Source organism: Dendrobium catenatum, unplaced genomic scaffold (genome assembly GCF_001605985.2).
Source record: "Dendrobium catenatum unplaced genomic scaffold, ASM160598v2 fragScaff_scaffold_466, whole genome shotgun sequence".
In the NCBI taxonomy this organism is placed as follows: domain Eukaryota; kingdom Viridiplantae; phylum Streptophyta; class Magnoliopsida; order Asparagales; family Orchidaceae; genus Dendrobium; species Dendrobium catenatum.
In genome coordinates this window covers 225,380-248,414 of record NW_021318928.1, presented here as the reverse complement: position 1 = coordinate 248,414, position 23,035 = coordinate 225,380, and the positions used below count along the sequence as shown (strand labels likewise).

Below are 23,035 nucleotides of genomic sequence, written 5' to 3'. Positions count from 1 at the left end.
CTTCATCTTCATCGACTCTTTTTTATTATTTTTCATTCTCAACATATACCAAAAGTTTTATTCTGCAAAAATTATAAATATTTGGGAGCTTTCACGAGCTTTTTTTTAAACATAAAAAAATGAGTGGACTACTGCGATTTCAAATTTTTGTATAAATGAGTTGGGTTTGGTCGTAGGGTAATAATTAAAAAATTTATTCGTCTTAATTTATATAAATGGGTTGGTTTTGATCGTCAGGTCATAATTAAAAAATTTATATGTCTTAATTTAATTGGAGTCCGGACGTAGAGTTTCGTCCGGAGTCCGAACATAATAATTTTTTCAATGACAGAAAGCATAAGACGTTAGCCAAAGAACAGTGCCTATAGTAGAAGTCAGCGTTCGACTATAGAATACATAGTACGATCTACTAATCGACCGTCCACATGGCAATCAAAGAGACATCAAAGGCCACTTGCTAATGTATATCACAAAATATCTAAGATCTGAATTTTTTTAATTACATATATAACACTTAAAAGTTTATATAATATCATACATATTATTAATATCAATTTATTTAATCTTATATTTTCCTACATATATTTGAATATGATTTAAACATAGATAAAAAAAAATGTTGACTTTATATCCCACATAATTTTCAAAATTAGAGAAATATATTTGATGCTTCATTTATCAAAAAAATCTGCATGAAAATTTCTTTTGAACTAAAATACTATCGCTTTGGACTATGAACTATCTTTTTTAAGGATGCTGCATGGAAGATATTAATGTCATAGTCTTTTGACATATGATATGACAGTCTTTGACTTCATATTAAAATAATAGGCTATCATATTATATTTAATCATATATCCAATAAATTAAAATTGAGCTTGTTGGTATTCTTTAGATATTACATCCAATGTACAACTTTTTTATGGTGTAAGGCTTGTTATTTAAAACAGATTTGTTTCACTAATTTTTTTTTATTCGCAAGTTTCATGAGCATATATTTTTGAAGAGTGAATGATGCATGAGAATCGAAAGAGGATTTGATAATTACAATAAGAGGATGGCGGTCAAAATGCGGTTAATGAACTATGAAGATCTGGTTATAGTGGCCAAATGACAATGATCAAGAGATGGATGTCGAATGATAGTAATTGAGCGATGATAATCATATGATAACAATCTGGCGACAGTGGTGGCTGGCTGTAATTATTGGCATTGAAATTCAAATAGAATTATATAATTCTTTAGATCTCAAAGCAACCTCAAACTCATGTCTTCATCTCTTTCACGTGTAAAATTGAGATCTATTTATACTACTTTGTAAGTAGAAATTTAGTAAATTTGGCAAATTTTCACAACTACACAGAACGGTTCATATTCATTTAGCTTTTAAACGCCTTAATAACCTTAGTATCTAGTGATATTGAACTTATTAGATTCATCTCATATGACTGCTTGATTAATTTGATTATAAGTATATATACAAAATTTCAAAAAAAGAAAAATCCTTCAGTAATTACTATAAAGTTTTTAATTTAACTTAAATCTCTTGATATGGGCTCGTTTAAGCTCAAATTGGACAATCCTTGGGTTTATCTTGTCAATACACTTAGCATGATTTAATTTTGAACCCATAGTTCAAACTATTCTAAATTTAATTTAAAAAAGTTTTGATGCAAATACTGCATCAATATTCTCATTGATCAAGTGGAATTTTTTTAGACATATCATTTGCGCTTTATTTTTAGATGTTAATTATTGCACCATTCCAAAATATATATATTCAGCTTAAAGAAATCCATAAATATGAAATTAAAAAATATATATACAATGCATAACTAGCCATTGGACATCAATATAAACTTCTCATGGTGACCATGGATTAAATAAATTTTCAAAAATTATAATTTCAGCTTGGTCATGGAATCTTCATTGGGCTAAAAAAAATCAAAAATCAAAAATAAAAAATGAGTTAGGATTGTTAAAAAATTGTGAAATAGGCCTAGTTGGGTCGAAAGTTGAACACGTGATGAATCGTGTAGACTAGCAGATCAGTGGTTGTGTGCACATGCACAATTGTGCGCATGCATGTGTTAGAGGGATCGCACACATGTCGCTCATGCTTCTACATTAACTAATCCATTTTTTTTTACTAATAAAAATATTAAAATAGTGTTAATCATTAAATGTATACTTCTAACTATTAATATATTATCATAAATTTTGCACAAAAGTTAAAAAAAAATAAAAATAATCAAAAGCTTTATAACTCAAATTTTCCCTTTTCAAGTACAAATATCTCCAAAGTGAGCAAAAATCTCACAACTATCTATTCTCCTTTTGTAGTTTCTGGCTCTCTATCACTTGAAAGAGGGTAACAACTCTGTGTAGACAGACTTCATTCCCCATCCAGGCTCTGATGCTTCTCTACCAAGAGCATCAAAAAGAGGTTGTGATAATAAGCTTATTTCAATTATGAACAATCTTCCTCGACATTGTAATGCAATGTTGAGATATAAACAAGAAATATTCCTAAAAAAAAAACTTTGTATTCATCACTTTGTTTTCTTATTTTTATGGATATTTTTCTTGATTATTATCCTAGAATCATCACCATGCATATAGGATTCCAGTCCAGATGTGGCCCTTACAGTTCAAGTGGCGGCTCCCGCCATATCGCCTTTTAACTCATATAAGGTTCAAGAGGTGGCCCCTATGATGTAGCATTTTGTCATGTATGACACTTAGTTCTCATCTTCAAGATGGTGTATTGCTTTGATTTCATTTTGTAATTGTCCAAACTCTTAATTATCGAGATATTGTCTATTTTGACTTAACGGCTTCACAATTTTTGTCCCTTTGATGTAATTTCTCAGAAGCTTAACTTTGAAATTTATTGATGAAATTCCAACTGTTACACCAAAAGGCATCTTGATATTTAAAAGTTTTGCTTCTTTTTTTATTTAAGGAGTTTTACACCCTATACCCCAGTATGATAATGCCTCTACACCAACAATGAAAACCCACATATGTAATGCCTCTACTGCACCAGCACCCAAAATAGTGAACTAAATCTTATTGCACACACTCTCACTCAAACTTTGACCTACTAATGGCACCAACTCACCCTATGGCACTTGAAGGTTCAACATCTGGATTGGCGTATTCTAACTCGATTGGAAAAACCTGCAATAAGAGAATTTGGAGAGGAAGAAAAAGAATATTTTGCTGCTTCGGGTTATTTTTAGTCGTCGGCCCAGTTAAGAAAGTTGTCTGAACCGAGGTAGGTCACCTTACGTCTATCTTAATTTTCAAAATTACGAAGTTTTTATCTAATTTGTCTATCAAATTTCTATTTTTGTTAGCAAAAAATGTGAATAATTTTACACTAGTAAAAGTTTCACCACATAACTTTTTATAAGATATAAAAATTGAGATTACAAACTTTTTTAGTATTTACTGGAAATTTCACAATGTGTGTTTTGGAATTTGTATTATTTTTTATTGAATAAAAATTTATTTGGACTCTGAAAAAATTGTGTTATATGATAAAAGTCTTAAAATATTATTATACATAATCTCTAGTAATTTGATTATTTTATGAAAATATTAAATTTCTCCTAATAGGGTTTTCTATTGCGTATCATTAGAGAAAACTGTGCAATTTTGACACATGCTCAATTACGCTTCAATTATTATAATATGATAAAAAATGTGCATATGTAATTAAATAATATATGCTAGGAGTCATAAGGGACCAGAATTCTTTGAACTAATTATTCTATTTTATAAAGCTCAACTAATTACAATATAATTACACTAAATTTTATTCTACCTATTTAAAATTTAGCTAATATTATTAAAAGTAACAAAAAATCTAATATAATCTCTTTTTAAAATTTTAATAGTAATTTATAATAATAATATTTATGTATAACAAAAAATCTTCTTGATTAGGCACGAATCTTGAGGCATATTCATGATGAAAAATTATAATATTAAATTCAGGATCATCTGAACTCCAATTTCAACAAACTTTAGTCAAAATGATCGCATCGATAAGACAAACTCAACGACACTAAAATTGGTTCTATTCGAGCCTAAATGATCCTAAATCAGGGGCTACAAACATATTTGGATGCTTCGAAACATTAAATGTACAACCACATAGTCTCAAATTTGACATTTTTATAACCAAATTGAGCGGCTTGACGAAACAAATCTAATAAGCACATGATCGCTTAATTCTGCAACATTAAAGGACTTAAAATGCAGAATAAGCGTTCTATGATCGTGGGGATCAATATGGGTCATCCGATGGAGCACCTTAAATTTGCCCCAAATCATCTTCATATTTATGAGGAATGTCACTCTCACAAATATATAAATAGACCCTCGCTTCTCATATGGCGTGAGGCTTGGACATTCGGCTAGAGATTCAAGAAAGCTTTAGATTTTGAAGAATCCAGAAGCTCCAACCGAGCACCACCATCAGCAAATCCTCGGCACATGGCCATCGCCGGCGAATCCTCGTCGCTTGGTCATCATTTATCAATCGTTGCTGGTTGTCAACCCGGCCTCCACCATAGAATCTCTACCCGACCATTATTACCATCTCTATGCTTGGCTGATGCCATTTGATCTCTGTTGCCTGACTATAGTCCTCCAATCACTATCACTCAACTACTATCTTTTGACCTTGATCTCTCGCCTACAATGATCCTCTGACCTCACTCGCTCAACTATGATCCTCAAATAGTCGCCATCCAACCACAGTTCTTGCGACCTAGGTAGCCAACCAACTATAATTCTCAGACCACGGCATCTAATTACACTAAATTTTACTCTACCTATTAAAATTTAGCTAATATTATTAAAAGTAACAAAAAATCTAATATAATATCTTTATAAAATTTTAATAGTAATTTTTAATAATAATATTTATGTAGAACAAAAAATCTTCTTGATTGGGCATGAATCTTGAGGCATAATCATGATGAAAAATTCTAATATTAAATTAAGGATCATCTGAACTCCAATTTCAACAAACTTTAGTCTATATGATCGCCTCGATAAGACAAACTCAATGACACTAAAATTGGTTCAATTTGAGCCTAAATGTTCCCAAATAAGGGGTTACAAACATATTTGGATTCTTAGAAACATTAAATGTACAACCACAAATCTTCAAATTTGACATTTTTATAACCAAATTGAGCACTCGATAAAACAAATCTAATACGCACATGATCGCTTAATTCTGCATCATTAAGGGACTTAAAATGCAGAATATGAAGAGTATATAAAATAAACATCCAATGTGCTTAAAACATAAATTCAAATCATCAAAATAATCATATATAAAAATCTTGATCCCAAAAATGCCACACAAAAGATAAATGTTATTAATTCTAAAACATAAATACCTAAAGACCCAATTTCTTTGCTTTCTATCGAACCGAATCTACTCAACAATATATATACTCTTGCTTGAAATGATATAACAAAAACAATGTGAGTCTATGACTCCGTATATATAAACCCAATTTTCATCAACATTTAGTTCAAATTATAAAAATACATAAAAGATTACGATTACATATTAGAAATAGTTGTAAACCAAAGATCGTAAAATATCATTTATTTAACAATGCATTTGTAATTGTTTGCAAATGCGTTGATGCCCCTTATATCTCCCAATCTTCCACCTCCTGCCTAGTCACCCAGGTGCAAAGCAAAGCCAACTCGATCCCACATGCTCAAGACAGGAGCAGAGCAAAAAAAAAAAAATCAATACAAAATAACTTCTAATACAAAGAGTTATTAATATAGAGTGTTTCCAATACAAAGTGGTTCTTGTACAAAATATTTATAATACAAAATACTTTCACTTTGGGCCCAATTTCCTTTCTATTCAAAACTCCAAACATGAAGTGCATGTAGAATGCAATTATAAACTATAATACAAATTCTATAAAAATCAAATCATGACCTTTCTTATATAGGAAAAAACTCCCACTTTTTTAGTTATCAATACAGAATCTCAAAACTTTATTGGATTTACAAAGCTTTTAGAAGATATTAAAATAACATACTTTCTTGACATTACTATCATTCAGAAGTGTATCAAATTTCCAAAATCACCAAAAATCAATGTAGAAGATACCAAACGGTGGAAACTTGCATTCTTATACTAAAATCATTCAAAACAAAAAATAAAACAACATATAAAAAGTTACAATGTGAAACTTTTTTATAATTTAAGAAATATACCTTTAAAAGCATGATTCTCAATTTACTTCCGAAGTGAAAATAGAAATGAGAAATGGGTTGCCTACCTCGAGCATGATGATTTCCCAAGGTGGGCTGACGAACAAAAATTAGATTTCAGAATCTAAATCTAAGTTTTCTCCTTCTCTTTCCTTTCTCCCCTTTTCTTCCTTCTTGTTTATAAGGGTCATGGCTAGTGACTTCAGATATTTATTATTTTAAAAAGTATTAACTCGTTAGAACGCCCACAAGTTTTTTATAAGTCTAAGTTACTCATTCAACACATTACGTCACACAAAGCATTAGAGGCCGAAGTAGGCACTAAGAAATGGTGATGAGGAAAAGCAATAGTAAAGAAGAAATGGAGAAGATGAAAAGAAAACTCTAGATTAATTAAGATAGTTAGTAATTAAAAATTATAACAAATACTTTAATTAATATAATTTGAAATATATATAACTATTATATAGCATTATAAATAATAATTAAATGATGTTAAATTATTTAAATAATTAATGAGATAATTAAGCAAATTAAAAATATAATTAATAATTAAATTTAAATAATATTAAAAAAACTAATTAGATTATTAATAGGAGTATTAGTTTAATAATTTATTATTTTAAAAAATAATTAACTAATTAATTAGGTAATTACTAATATAATTAAAAACCAAATACTTTTTTTTGGAACATTTAAGCCAATTAAGCTAAACTCACATATGCATCATATATACAAGGCTCAAACCCAAGACCTTTTGCTTGGTAGCCCAATCCATGGGCGGAGGGAGGGGGGACACGTGCCCCCTCCCCCTAAAAAAATTACTTAGACCAATGGCATAAGCCCATATATAGAACTTAAGCATCCATTATGGTACAACCCCTTGTGAGTTTCATTTTATTTATTACATGCTTTTTCCATTTCAAGTATTCAATCCACCTACTTGGATCATGCAATGCTTCAGCTGTAGAAAGAGAAAGACTAATGTGGTAAAGTATTGAAAGAGAGTGGGAGGAATGACTTTCCGTTGTGGACGGAATAATGAGAAGATATTTTGGTCAACAAGAGGAATAATTGTTTTAGTGGCTAAAGCTAAAACTGAAAGTCTAAAGAGGCTTAAAGCTGATTGTTTTAGTGGCTTAACAGAGCAACAAGTTCGCTAACGAGGAAACTTACTCTAATTTTTGTAATTCTTTCTTTTTAAATTATTTATTAATCCAAAGAAGCCACTAACATCTTTTTTTGGATACATAAAAAATAATCAATGGTTCGTTTTCTCCTTTGCTCCTCTCTTGAGACTCACGACCGTGAGCACGACTTTCGTTTTCCCTTTCGCTCCTCTCTCGCCCCCAAACGAATACCGCCCGTGACAGATGTTTATGTCTTGTAAGCTCTAAGGGTCATATTATTTGCATCTCCTTTTGGATTTAATAATGAGACGAAAAACATAACTATTTTAATGTATTCTAACCTTCTAAATGAGACGTCAAAAAGAATTATTTTAATTTAGATCCCCTTAAATAAAATTTCTGACTATGCCTCAAACGAACAAATCAAAATGAGTTACATAAATATCAAATACTTATTAAATTAACATCTAAGCAAGTAATTTAATAAATAATACTATCATTAGTAATTAAATTATTTAATAATTAAGTTAATTTTAATTAAGTTATTTTTACTATAACTTATTAACTTTAATTAAAATGAGAATTAATAAGTAATTTATATGTATCAACTAATTAAATTCTTAACATATTAATTTTAATTTTTAAATGGACCAACCGTCTAAATTCTGAATTATATTTCCAAATAATTTTATAAAATTTAATAAGGTTTAGCAATGATTTTTTCAAATAATTTTTATGATTTAACATACTCAAAATTTATTAAATTCTGAATTTAAAGAATTTATTAAAACCTAATAAAATTAAATCCTATTTTTTAAAGAGTCTCTAAAGAATTCAAACAAAAGAAAAGATTAATTAAAATAACATTATTTTTGTTTGAGCGCTCGCGTCACATCAGTCACAGGGCCATCAACCGTTGCAGCTGGAAGTCGCGGGTGAGCAAGCGTTCCTTCCACGTATGTTCTCTTTTTAGTCCACTGCAGCATATCCTTCCAGTCTTTCACCATGCTTTCCATACCCTCTCTCTCTTCTCTTCCCCCGAGTTCTTCCAAGGAGGAGAACAAGAAGAGCTCCGGAGAAACACTGAAGGAAGCATTCGCATGGCGAACTGGGCTGTGGTCGTCACGCTGCTACTGTCGGCAGTTGCCGTCGGTGAAGGATGCGGCGGCGGGGCCGCATGTTCAGCTGTCCCGTCGACGCTTGACGGGCCCTTCGCGCCAGTGACGGTGAGGCTTGACGACGAGGCTTTTCGAGGTGAAGCCGTTGACTTACCGGAAACCGATCCGCGGGTGGTCAGGCGGGTGAGGGGTTTCGAGCCGGAGCAGATTTCTGTGTCCCTCTCCGCTACCGCCGATTCCGTCTGGATATCTTGGGTCACAGGCATGAAATTTCTCTGTTTGATCTCGGCATTTGTCGAAATGTACTTTTGAAAAGTTGTAGAAGCGGGTTGTGTTTCATTAGTTTATATTTATAATTAAAGATATTTTTATTGGTTTTTATGTATGGTTGTGCGGTTATGATTGTTGTTAAAATGAGGATTCTATTTTTTTCCCCCTAGTATGTTTATTTTAAACAGCATTAAGATCTTCAATGCTTGCTTATCTTATGTTTTCTTAGCTGAATGGATTAGTTACGAGATTCTAGTGTGTTGCGGTTTTCTTATTTTGCTGTATTTGGTGAGAAAGTGAATGTTTCTGCATTGTTTCTTGGAATTGGTATGCTGTGTACATACATTTGTTCTGTTTAATTGGGGAGACAACTTTGGTTATGCTTATTGAACTAATGGAAATTGTTTGGGGACAGCTTTTTTGTTAGATATTCTGATAAGGATGAGCTTTTAATTTAATTGGAACGGAATGTTAAACTTCGTTGTGGTTGGTAAGGATGGTATTGTGCTGTCTTTTTCAGAGTGATACAGTTTTTTATTAATTGTAAAATTTTCTCAGTTATGAATCTTATTGTTGTGATTCTTAAAGGATTGTGTGTTTATCCGATCCTTTGAAGTTAAAGGTTTTTGGTTTGCTGTTTTGAATTTACTACTGATTTCTCAGAGAATCAACTCGAAAAAATTGATGATAATGTGCTTTTGACAGTTTTTCTTTTGATGATCTGCAGGTGATTACCAAATGGGTAATGACATTCAACCTTTGGATCCTGCAAAGGTTGCAAGTATCGTTCGTTATGGAAGATTGCGCCATCACTTAGCTTGGAAAGCTACGGGCCATTCACTTGTTTATAGTCAGATTTATCCATTCAAAGGCATGCAGAATTACACATCTGGAATAATCCACCATGTTCGCCTTACAGGTAGATAGACATTGCATATTTTTCTTGCTAGGCTTTCAAATTTTATTTAATAGTTCCCTCTATGCAGAGTAGTTTCACTGTTTTGTTCTATTGTTTAGATTTCTTTGTTATTCTATTTATTCTGTGTTAACGTTGCTCATGTCGGAAGGCAAGTGAGCAACAATTTCTTGTGATATTCTATTTATTATGTGATAATGTTGCTTATGCAGGAAGGCAACAGTTTCGTTAGACCATTAAGTTATATAATGTTCCATACACTAGCGTCTGACTTCACTGAATAACTGCTCCTTTTCACCAAGGCTTGCATGTTTATCTGATTAACTGAATTTTAAAGTAGCTTTTGGAGTCTTATACTTGCACACATTATCATATTGTTAGCTGCGTTTCAGTTATTTTTTATCAGTTATGATTGAGTGCTAGCAATAACTAATTGTTCACTCCTATCGTAGTAAATTTTCATATGCAAACTCATAATAAAGTTCTACAAGAAAATTCTAGCTTGAGGAAAAGTGTCCTCTCTATGAGAAAATTTCTATGGTCACAGCATTTACTTGGACTTAAACACTGGAGTTTTTAATTCTGAACTTCTAAACATGAGTACAGTAAGCTGCAAAAGGATTTGAAGGATATTGCATTTAACTTGTCTTTAGTTCATATTATTGGTCTTTGCCTTTGAAGATACATTGCTTTGCATATTGAAGGCCCTCTAGTATTCTTGAGAGAGTATTGAGGTTAGTCCCAAATTGGATAGTTAAAAAATATATTGGTGTAAAATATCAAATATTTGGCACTTATAAATCTTATGGGTTAAAATCAAATATGACTACTAGTGTATCAGGCTCAAATTTAGTTCCCTTTTGGTCCACTATCTTTTGCAAATGTATCAGAGTCAATGACTTTGCTAAAATTGAATGGTTCAAACAATTTGTGGCTCATGTTGGTCTTTTTGCATTCTACCATGGTTAGGCAAACTGCACAAATGTATAAGAGTCGATGACTTTGCTAAAATTGAGTGGTTCAAACAATTTGTGGCTCATGTCGGTCTTTTTTGCATTCTACCATGGTTAGGCAAAGTGCAAAACTGGCCGACTTCCATGATAGCTCCACGTGGTTGGGTGAACCCTTGTTGACTGATATATGATATTGAAATAAGAACTTACATTTGACTATATGGGATGCCTGACTTGGAGAGCTCTCTTGCAAGAGGGAAACTGTTAAGGCATAGAGAATATTGATTTACTTACACATCTGATAGTTAATATGTTGGTGTAGAAATACCAAATGATACTATATGACATAACCAAAGAATCTTTTTGGATGCTACTCATATATTATTAAAAGAGAAAATGATCAAAATGGTTCATTGAATCTTTATGATAGACATAAATGATCTCCAACTATATTAAATGACTATTTTGGTCCTTAATATCTTTAAAAATGAATCAAAATAATTTTATGGTGGGACCATTTTTGTTCCTCTTTAAAGAGTTGAAGGCCAAAATAACTCTTTAGTATAGTTGGGTAGTATTTTGATCTTTCATAAAGAGTCAATGAATCATTTTAGTTATTTTCTCATTATTAAAATAACATTCAAAGCTTTCAGTACTTTATGAAGTGCCCAAAGAACCTTTTTAGGCGCTTCTTACATAATATTTGTCCAAAGTCTAGCTAGTTGAACATTACATCGTCAAATCTATTTTTTCTTTGCACATTTGAAATGCAACTTTGAAATGCACATTTTCAAACGATCATACCTTTTCATCCTTGAATTAGATTTTTTTGCTGGTTTTTGCAATAATAATCAAATTTATCTTGTATGGGTTGCAGGACTTGAGCCAAGTACCCGTTATTTCTATCGGTGTGGAGACCCTTCAATACCAGCATTGAGTACCACACATGAGTTCAGAACAATGCCCGTTTCAGGTCCTAAGAGCTATCCAAAAAGAATTGCAGTTGTCGGGGATCTTGGCCTTACTTATAATACAACTTCAACAGTGGATCATATGAAAAGTAACAAACCTGATCTGATCTTATTGTTGGGGGATGTTACTTATGCGAACTTGTATTTAACAAATGGAACTGGGTCAAAGTGCTACTCTTGCTCATTTCCAAATACCCCAATACATGAGTCCTACCAACCTAGGTGGGACTACTGGGCAAGGTAAAGATTATTGAAACACTATATTATTGATCTCCCTTTCTCATATAGTAATATGTAAAGATTAGAACCTTTATGGCTTCCTTTCAATTTACCTATTTGTATGTTAGAAAGATTTGTTTGACTTCATAATAATGATGTCAATCTAGATATCATTATATTGGTCTTAACCATAATTAGTCTTCTTAAGGGTGTACCTGGTGATTCATACTACTACCATTAGGGGTATAGATGGGGTAGATATATGCAACATTACCTTTGCATTGCAGGGGAGCAATGCTCTTGGGTATTTCTAGGTTCACACGGAGGCAACCTAATCCTTCCAAGCTCTCCTTCAAACAAGAAACTTGTGGCTTGTGTGATGTTTTCGGACTTTTAATATGTTTAATTCTGCTTTTGACATTCAACGAAAATTTTTCCTTAATTAAATGTATCATTTTCAAAATTTTCAGGTTTATGGAACCTACAGTGTCAAAAATTCCAATAATGGTGATAGAAGGAAACCATGAGGAAGAAGAACAGGTGGGCGACAAGACTTTTGAAGCTTATAGTTCAAGATTTGCATTCCCAAATAAAGAAAGTGGATCAGACTCCACATTTTACTACTCCTTCAAGGCTGGAGGAATACATTTTGTCATGCTTGGTGCATACATTTCCTACAATAAGTCAGGTAAGCTTAAGTTGCTAGTTCTTTTACTTTTCTGTTGAATATATTCAATGATATTCATATTATAGACCACTTTTTCTACCTTTGAGGCATATGGATGTAGACACACATATGGAATGCGTTTCATTGGCATGTACATCCTTTGTGTTCTTGTTCTAATCCCATATGCATCTTGTAATGCTTGCTGTTTAGGATTTCTATATTCCAAGACATGATAGCTATCCCAGAAAAGAGCAAGCTAATGGGCAACCAACTAAGTTTGTTACACAAGATACTGAAGATATAATATAGATGTCCAATCCTGATCGTGATTATCTTGATCTTTTATGTGTCCTTTTTATATTGAAAACTTGTTGAAGTTTCATCTTCCTGTTGTATAATGTGTTATGATGGAAATTTGGCATTTATCAATAATGTTTTTGATTCATCCAACATACATATGCAATATGTCATAATCTTCTTACCTTGCAATAAATTCAAAACCTCAATCTCTCTTGGAGTTTGGACCATAAGGTTGATTGTTAAATTAAGTTGCATTTAAAGTCATAACACATTTTTTTATTCAATGAAACCCTTTTCCCTCATTACCCTTTTTTTACACTTTCCTTTCCAGACTCTCCAAGCATCCATACACACTTTCATTTTTGCCAACAATGTTTATCGGCAACACCTTATTTTGTTCATGACAGGAGATCAGTACAAGTGGCTGCTAAGGGATTTGGCATCTGTAGATAGAAGAGTTACCCCTTGGTTGATTGCAACTTGGCATCCACCCTGGTATAGTACATATAAAGCCCATTATAGGGAGGTGGAGTGCATGAGGGTGGAAATGGAAGAACTACTATACTCATATGGTGTTGACATTGTCTTCAATGGTCATGTAAGTTTCTTGTCATTACTCTTGTTGTGATGTTGTTTGTCTTAAACCCATCGTTTTATGTTGCTATTAACTTCTTACGGAACAAGCTTTGCTAGTTTTAGGAAGTGAGGGATCGATCTTAATCCACTAATTATTTAAATGAAGTTTTTGGTTTGCCTTTAAGGTTTAAGCTTATTCCCTAGTGAAGTAAAAAATTGTCCTTTACGACCATGGGCGTATAGTTTGGAGATCTCATTATTAATTGTGGCCACTCGGGTCATCTTTTTGCATAACTCCTGAACTTGAAGATCACTTCACAATTTCCACAACTTTTAAACTTAGCTATTGAACTTGAAGATCTCCTTTTTGTGGTGTAACTGTTAGCTAGGGAGAATTCAGCCCTCCTTGTGGGGCGCAAGAAAACTATAATGCATTATGTCAGAAGGAGAAATTTTGGGAGAGATAATTAGGAAGGTTTTTATGATAATTGTGAGGAAATTATTTAGGGAAGGAGTTCCAAATTGAGGAGAAATCTATGGAGAGATAATTAGGAAGTTTTTAATGATAATTATGAGGAAATTATTTAGGGAAAGAGTTCAAAATTGAGAGGGAATTAATTCGAGGCTGATTTGGGAGGGAAGTATGTGATCCTAATGAAGGCTCACTATGTATTATTTTCGGTTCATGCAAATTATTTGATGTTGTAGTTTGTTTTTTTGTGAGTTTCCTAGCGACGTCTAGGACTTGTGGGAGAGCTGATCTATAGATCACTTGTCTCTTTCTTTCTTATTGAAGAAAAAAACAAAAGTCATTCTCTATCTTCAAATTCCTACATTTTTCTACTTTTCTCTTGCTTTTTTTTTACTTCCTAAATGTATCATTGGTATCAGAGCGAGATTTTGGAGAGATAGCAGCAAAGAAGTTGGATATTTTGGAAGGCGAATTGGAGAAAATCAAGTCTGGGATGGATGAAAGGTTATCCACCATGGAAGAAAGATTTTCAACGATGGAGAATCGAATAGAGAGCCGATTTGGAGGGATGGAGAAGATGATGAGGAAGCTCATGGAGATGCAATCCAAAACTCCACCAACGGTTCCGTGTGCTAACCCTCACCACGATTTGACCGATATTCCCTCGGCCGAAGTTAAAGGGAAGAGATCGACGGGAAGAGTTCGATGAAGAGAGTTCTTTTCATCAAGAGGGACGAAATAGGAATTTCGGATGGGGGGACAACAAGATGGGAGTTTTATGTTAGAAGGGGTAGGGTGACTGACCACTATAGGATGTCGTTTGAGCAAGGAGAGTGAAAAACTGGAGAAGGAGCTAGACAAGCAGAGCCATGGAATCGGATCATGGTAGGTGGATGGAAGAAAGGTGGGATTCCCACCCTTGTTACACGGGGGGAACCCATGGAAAATGTGGAAGTTGGGGTGGAGAAGCGAAGGTGAGGAAGGGAATGATGCCCATGGGTGGGTATACCAAGTTGAGAGATATTTTGTGGTGAATGGGTTGAGAGAGGAGGTGAAGCTTACAACCGCAGGGTTATGTCTAAAGGGGAAAGCCTTCGCTTTGTTTTAGTGGAGAGAGGCTAGATATTTGATCCATTCGTGGGATGAGTTTAAGGATTGCTTGTTGGAACTTTTTCGAGCCATTGAGGAAGGAGACCTACACGAGCAATTCCTTACCTTGACTTAGGAGGGGACTGTCATGGGGTACAAGGAGATATTCGAGTTGTTGTTGTGATTGTTGAGGGGAATTTTAGAGGCAATATTAGAGAAAAATTTCATGAAGGGGCTCAAGCACGACATATAAGTGGACTTTCTATTACTGAGATCGAGAGAATTGAGGGAGACAATGGAGCTAGCTCAGATAGTGGAGGATCATAGACCGATGGAGAGGAGTAGTAAGAGCGCGGTTGCGAGAGGCTCTTACAGGAGTACCTCAACTTCACTGGAACTAAGGACCCACCAGATCATGTCATTTCAGTGGGAAGCACCGAGGGATAAAGGTGGGGGGATTCACCTCGGGGCCAGCTTCAAGTGCCTCACATAATTAGAGGTGCAGGACAAGAGAGCGTAAGGTCTGTGCTTTCACTGTGATGAAAAGTATGTATTAGGTCATCGGAGCAAGGACCGCACACTCCAGTTTCTTATGGTTTGCAAGGAGGAAGAGACCGATAGTGAGGATATGGTGGAGGAAGTAGAAGGAAGGGAGCATCTACACCTTGATATGGTGGAAGTGCCCCTGAATTCTATGGTGGGATTTACTCTAAATCACACCATGAAAGTGAGGGGAAAGATCGGGGAGCAACCAGTGGTGGTCTTGATGAATAACAGGGCTACTCATAACTTCATCTTCAACTGGATTGTAAACCTGTTGGAATTCAAATTGGTGATAGAAGAAGCTTTGGATTCATGATGAGAATAAGAAAGGTAGAGAGGAGTAGGGCGATTTGCAGGAGATTGGTGCTAGCACTCCAGGGCATACAGATAGTGGAAGATTTTCTTCCTTTGGATTTGGGGAGCACTGATGTAATCTTAGGGATGAAGTAGTTACAGATGATCGGGGAGACCAAGGTAGACTAGAAGTCCTTGACTGGAGATTTCGATGGATGGGAAGAAGGTGGTGTTGCGAGGGGAAGCTAGCCTATGCAGAATTATGGTTTCATTCAAAATCATGGTCAAGGCGATAAAGGGGGCAAAGCTGTGCTATTTGGTAGAGCTACAAAGCTTGGAGGGGATATGAGATTTTTGAGGTAAACAATGTTCCTGAATGTATACATCAGTTTTTGCAAAAGTTTCATGAGGTTTTTCAGCAGGCTAGCTGGTGACCGCCACCCTGAGAGCACAAGCATGTTATTACCTTGAAAGAGGGAGCTTCACATATTAGTGTCTGACCGTACTAGTATCTATAGATTCAGAAGGATGAGATAGAGGCTCATTAGGGAGATGCAGGAGGAAAGGATTACCCGACCTGGTGTGAGCCCCTTTTCCAGCCTAGTTACTAGTGTAAAAGAAGGACAACATATAGAGATTTTGTGTAGACTATAGGACCCTAAATAAGAAATCTGTGCTGATAAGTTTTTTATTCTCGTGATTGATGAGCTATTGGATTAGCTATTTGGGGCGGTCATCTTCTCAAAGACTGACCTAAAATTAGTATACTGCAAAATCAGAATGAAACCTGTGGATGTGCAGAAGACTACTTTTAGGATTCATGAGAGTCAGTAGAGTTTTTGGTGATGCCTTTCAGCCTTATCAATGCTCCAACCACTTTTCAGTCTCTTATGAATCAGGCTTTTCAACCCTGTCTTAGAAAGTTTATCTTGGTGTTTTTTTATGACATCCTGACTACAGTCGTATGGAGACAAAACATGTTGGTCACCTGAGGACTATGTTGGAGATGTTGAGGGAGCACGAGTTGTATGCCAACATGAAGAAATGTTCGTTTACATAGCCACATGTAGAGTATGTGGGATATGTGGTGAGCAAAGCAGGAGTAGCAGCAAATAAGTCCAAGATTGAGGCTATGTTGGATGGCCTTTAACTAAGAACCTGAGGGAGCTACGAGGGTTTTTAGGCCTCACTGGGTACTACCGAAAGTTTGTGCAAGAGCATGACATAATAACATGGCCATTGATTGAGCAACTAAATAAAGACAATTTCAATTGGGGGGGAGGTAACGACATGGGCTTTGGAGCAGCTAAAGAAAACCATGACCTATGTGCCAGTGGTAGCACTTCCTGACTTCAGCAGGCAATTTGTGGTAAAGACAGATGCATCAGGATACGAGCTAGGAGTATTACTCATGCAGGATCATTGGCCCATTAGCCATTGCTTATTTTAGTCGGATGCTCACTACCAGGGCGAGGCTCAAGTTCGTATACGAGCGAGAGTTGATCGTGATTGTTTTGGCCATCTAAAAGTGGCAACCCTATTTGTTGGAATGGCATTTTATTGTTAGGACATACCAGATGAGCTCGAAGTTTCTACTGGAGCTGAGGATAGTGATTGAGAAGCACTAGAGGTGGTTGTCCAAGTTATTGGGATATGACTTCGAGATTCAATATCATCCAGGACTAGAGAATAAGGCCGCAGATGCACTATCACGAAAGATGGATGAGCCACAATTGACAACTCTGTCAGTACCTATGGTTTAAATTGGGAAGATCTAAAACAGGAGAGCGAGGATGATGAGGGACTAAAGAAGATCAGGGCCAAGTTGTTGCTGAACCTAGACAGTCATCCCGTTTACACTTTGAGAGGAGCCTAACTAGTACATCAGGGGAGATTCATTTTGCTACGGGGGTCGGGATATATCCCCAAGTTGTTGCACGAGTTTCGTGGCAGCATTGTGGCTAGACATTCAGGGGCTCGGAAGACCTACAGTCAAGTTTCTGCGAAAATATATTGGGTGGGGATGCGCCGTGATGTAGAGGATTGAATAGCGAGACATGATGTGTGCCATAGGAACAAGTACTTAGTCATGAATCTAGTAGGGTTACTACAACCTCTAGCTCATCCGGAGAGAGTATGGGAGGAAGTGACGATGGCTTTCATTAAGGGATTGTCATGTTCGGAGGGATTTTCGGTGATACTGGTAGTAGTGGATCGTCTGAGCAAATATGCACACTTCATCCCTATGAAACACCCTTACACCTCAGTCTTTGTGGCTACTACTTTCATATGAGAGGTGGTGCGCTTGCATGGATTTCCAAAGTCCATTGTGTCGGTTGGAGACAATGTGTTCCTTAGTTATTTCTAAAGGAGTTGTTTGTTTATATGGAATAGTCCTAAAGAGAAGCATATCATATCATCCTCAGATAGATGGCCAGACAGAGGTGGTCAACAGAAGTGCAGAGACCTTTTTGAGATGCTTCATATCAGATATGCCGAAGAGTTGGGCAAAGTAAATTGCTTGGGCCGAATACTGGTATAAAACCTCATACCATCCATCAGCACAAACTACCTCTTTTAGGATTCTCTCTGGGAGAGATCCACCTCATTTGATTTATTATGGACATAGCCCTACACTAGCATCCAGTGTAGATCAATACTTAGAGGAGAGGGATAGAGCATTATTTGAGCTCAAGGGACATCTGTTGAGAGCCCAACAAATCATGAAAAGGAATGCTTGTGAGCATAGTAGAGAAGTACTCTTCGAGCCAGGAGAAATGATTTACTTAAAGCTAAGGCCCTACAAGCATAAGACACTAGCCAGGAAGAGGATGATAAATTGTCCCCACGATACTTTGGGCCTTATGAAGTTTTAGAACACATTGGAGTAGTGGCCTATTGACTAAGGAAACCACCTTCATCCGCATTGCACCTAGTCTTTCATGTCTCACAGTTGAGGAAGGCGATAGGATATCACACACCATCTTCACTACCCCGGACTTAGACAGAAGACATGGAGGTCATTTTGGAACCTCTAGGAGAAGAAGGTGTGCGTAGAGAAGAAACAGGGGCACAAGAAGTATTAATCAAGTGGAAGGATTTGCTAGAGCACTATGCTACGTAAGAGCCATACGAGACGATCGGTGGATGGTTCCTATCCTTCCACCTTGAGGACAAAGTGCATCTTTGGGGGTTGAGTATTGTTACGTGCAGGGAGAATTCAGCCCCCCCTTGTTGGGCATAAGAAAATTATAATGCACTATGTTTGAAGAAGAAATCTAGGGAGAGATAATTAGGAAAGTTTTTATTCTAATTAGGGAAAGAGTTCAAAATTGAGAAAAAAATAAAGAATTAATTAAGGAAAGGAGGTTGATTTAGGAGGGAAGTAGGGGAGCCTATTTAAGACTAACTATGCATTATTTTTAGTTCATGCAAATTGTTTTATGCTGTAGTTTCATTCTTGTGAGTTTCCTAGCGACATCTAGGATTTGTGGGAGAGCCGATCTACCTCTCGAATAATAGATCATTTGTATCGTTCTTTCTTGTTAAAGAAATAAGCAAAAATCAGTCTCTATCTTCAAGTTCCTACAATTTTCTACTTGTTCTCTTGCTATTTTTACTTCCAAGTCGCATTAGTAACATGATTGATAGCATTGGTCGAAATGCACTCTTTTTATGCAAAGAAAGAATACATTGTTATTAACTAACATTTAGATGATTTCTAATTCTAACTGTTAATTCGCTCTTTAATGCCAGGTGCATGCTTACGAGAGATCAAATCGGGTTTATAACTACACATTGGATCCTTGTGCTCCCATTCACATTATGGTTGGAGATGGCGGAAACCGGGAGAAGATGGCAGTAAATCATGCAGATGACCCTGGCCACTGCCCTGATCCAGCAACAACCCCAGATGATATGGGTGGCTTCTGCGCCTTTAACTTCACAAGTGGACCAGCTGAGGGCAAGTTCTGCTGGGACCATCAACCTGATTACAGTGCTTATAGAGAAAGTAGCTTTGGTCATGGAATTTTAGAGGTATAATCAGCATACTCACTATGTCATTTTAAGAATTGATACCTTTATATTTAGTGTATCCTTTAGAGTTTATAAGAACTTTGATTTGATAGATAAACAACTACTGTTACTATTTAAAGCTTGTTAAACTGAAGAATGAGAATTGCTTATTGCTCTATTTTAATGGAGAATTATTTAAAATGGACCTTAGTTTGGAGATAAACAATGATAGAATGTAGAAAGAGAAGCAAATGAGGGGTGAAAGTAGATGTTAAAAAACTTTATGTTTGCTTACAGCTCATTTCGTCTCAATAATTGTTTATACTTAGCTTGTTCGTTAAGCATATAAGTCTAGCTTGAATTAGACTTTTCAGCTTGTTTTGTAAATAAGCCAAATATAAACAAGCACTTAGGTATATTATGTTTGGCGTGATAAGAGCTCGATATGTTACATAAGTATGACACACACGTTAACAAAATGAAATACTCAAAATCGGTTTTACTTATTTACCTATAAAAGTCATCGAATATAGTTTAAAATCATAGAAAACACATGTGTTAGATATTATTCCAGATTTTTAGGTTTGTTTTTGTATAGGTTTTTTGTATGATATATGTAGCCATTTGTGGAGCTATTTGTATAGTCTTTAGGAGTCTTTAAATAAGTGTGTTTAGGCCTGTAATAGGCAGCCAAGGAAATAAGAATTTGCTGAGTTTGACTCACGGTTTCCCCCTCCTCTCTCCCTCCTCTCTCCCTCCTCTCTCAAGATCCGGTGGAAGTTCTTCTTCCACAAGGAAAGGATCTCACAACATGTTTTTTACTTTCATGGTACTTAAAAATGTTGTATTACAAAAATGATTTATTTTTTTCATACGGAATCAGAGCCATGAAGGAATAAGTTATTGAGGCAATTGCTTGTTATTTACTTTTTGTTGATATTTAACTGGACAATAAAGAAGTTGAATAGAAGTAAAATTTTTCTAGCTTCTTTTCTTCTTGTGCTAGTTTGTGTTGCACTCGATAGTTAATGCACTGTGCTGAACCAGATCTCCATTTAGAAATAATTCTGTTCATTTTCACCTTTAGTTGAAAGATTGGCCGCCATTTTAGAGGTGAAAGAGACTAAGAGAGAGACTTTGAGGGTGTAAGATAGAACGTTGATGAAAGATGAGAAAGAGAGACTCTATGAGCTAGAAGAGGGAGATGGCGCTTAAATTCTAAGCTTCCTTGACCTGGCTGAAATCTCTAGAGAACTAAATTCTAAGCATTAATGGAGAATTGTATCTTTTGGACCATTGCTTGTTTCAACCCTGCCTAAGGGCATCTCCAACCAAAAATCCCATTTTTCACTTCAAAATGCGGTGAAACTTAAAAATGCAATAATTCATCTCCAATCGAACTCCATTTTGCTGGCTTCTGCGAAAGTTACCGTCTTTCTCCTTTTTAGCGCATTTCTACGGCATATCCAGTTGAGACAGAAAAATCATGTAGGTGAACAGTGCAACGCCAATATTGGGGTCGGACTGTTCACCCGCAAGCAAATGACGGAAGATTTGGCTTTCGGCTGGAGTGACAGAATGACGCCATACACATGTTTGATGTTCGGTTGAAGATGGTCTAATGACTGATAATGCTAAACAAATTTCTAAATTATAAATGCATTCAAAATTTCAAATTAGCATAAAAGTACTAAATAAATGAATAAATGTTAATAAATATACTGTTGAAATCCTAAAGAAATTTTTAAATTTAGATACTGGAAATTTCATGTTCTCACTTTTATGGCATAACGTGCAGGTGAAAAATGAGACTCACGCATTGTGGACATGGCACCGAAATCAGGATTCATATAAAAGCATTGGTGATCAGCTCTATATAGTCAGGCAGCCGCACAAGTGCCCCATCCTACCAAATTCAGCTACGAAAATGAACTTATTTTGATCAAACATTTTTGAAAATTTCTTCCATTTTCAGTCTACGTAGTGATTCAAACCTAGAACGATTTTAGTGGCAGCAGTTCCAATTTCAGAGAAATTAAGCAAGAGGGGGACGGATAGACTTTTCTACCACACATTACAGTAGTCCTGTAGGTTTTTGGTACTGATGCTTTGTATAAATGGATGAGGCTGCAGTGGTGAAAATTCTAATAGCGATTGCTGTGCAGAAAATGGATTTCGTTAGAGCTTTAAAACTGAAGAAAACTAAGAACAGAACGTTGGCTTCTCTTGGATGCACATTCTTGTTAAAAAAATAACTACGAACAGAACGTTGGCTGCATCTCATTAATGATTAGTTTGTGACATTTTTCTTACTATTTTTTATTTTTAATATATATATATATATCAATTGAATTTGAAGGCCCATTAGTGCATCATAAACTGGGCTCAACCTTGACCCAAATGAACAATATATATTAACATATAAACTCTCTCTCTCTCTCTCTCTCTCTCTCTCTCTCTCTCTCTTATTTTGAATACCATCGGTCATAATAAGATTGAGTAATGCTCATTTGTAGTAATTAACAAGCAATATAAAGAAAACAAATATTTTGGTCTCTTCTCTCTTGCAAAGAGCATTTGACAGAATTATTAAAAATATTGATTGCTATATAAATGTTATATATATATATATATATATATATATATAAAATTGATATGTCATCAAAAAATTATATTGATTGGGCACAAATCTCGATGCAAAATCAAGTTGGAAACTTCCGAAATTCAAATTGGGATCATCCGAACTCCGATTTCAACAAACTTATAGTCGAAATGAGCGTCTCAAGAATACGAACCCAACGACACCAAATCCAACCCAATCTGAGCCCAAACGGGTCCAAATCAAGGGTTAGAAGCGCTATTGGAAGGTTTAAACTACAATTTAGATTACCAAACGGTTTCCAAACATAACATGCTTATAGTTGAATCAAACGTCTCGACGAGACGAATCCAACGTGCCCAAGATCACTGAATTCTAACACCACTAAGACATTCAAATGTCCATCAAACAGTCCATGATCAAGGGATTCAATTACATCAGCCGTCCATCCAACCACTCCCCATTTACCCTTGATCTCTCACCTATTTACGAGCCATGCCATTTCAAAAATATATAAATAGACATCTCCTTTCGCTTGAGGGGGGACCCAAGCAAAAAGAGAAGAAGAGAAGAAAGAAGCTCCTCCTCGACCACTGCCCAGACTTCTGCCAGACCGGCCATCGCTTGACGTCGT

At 35.4% G+C, this 23,035-nt stretch overlaps 1 protein-coding gene across 1 annotated transcript; it reads left to right on the top strand.

The window, feature by feature from the left end:
* The first annotated feature begins 8,385 nt into the window (after nt 1-8,385).
* On the top strand, nt 8,386-22,114 carry LOC110103435 (purple acid phosphatase 15). Its single transcript, XM_020832155.2, has 7 exons — nt 8,386-8,777; nt 9,513-9,704; nt 11,532-11,865; nt 12,315-12,532; nt 13,219-13,409; nt 19,542-19,823; nt 21,601-22,114. Exons 1-7 carry the CDS (start codon nt 8,498-8,500, stop codon nt 21,742-21,744), a joined length of 1,641 nt encoding a protein of 546 aa, XP_020687814.1. The 5' UTR covers nt 8,386-8,497; the 3' UTR covers nt 21,745-22,114.
* Nucleotides 22,115-23,035: the final 921 nt, after the last annotated feature.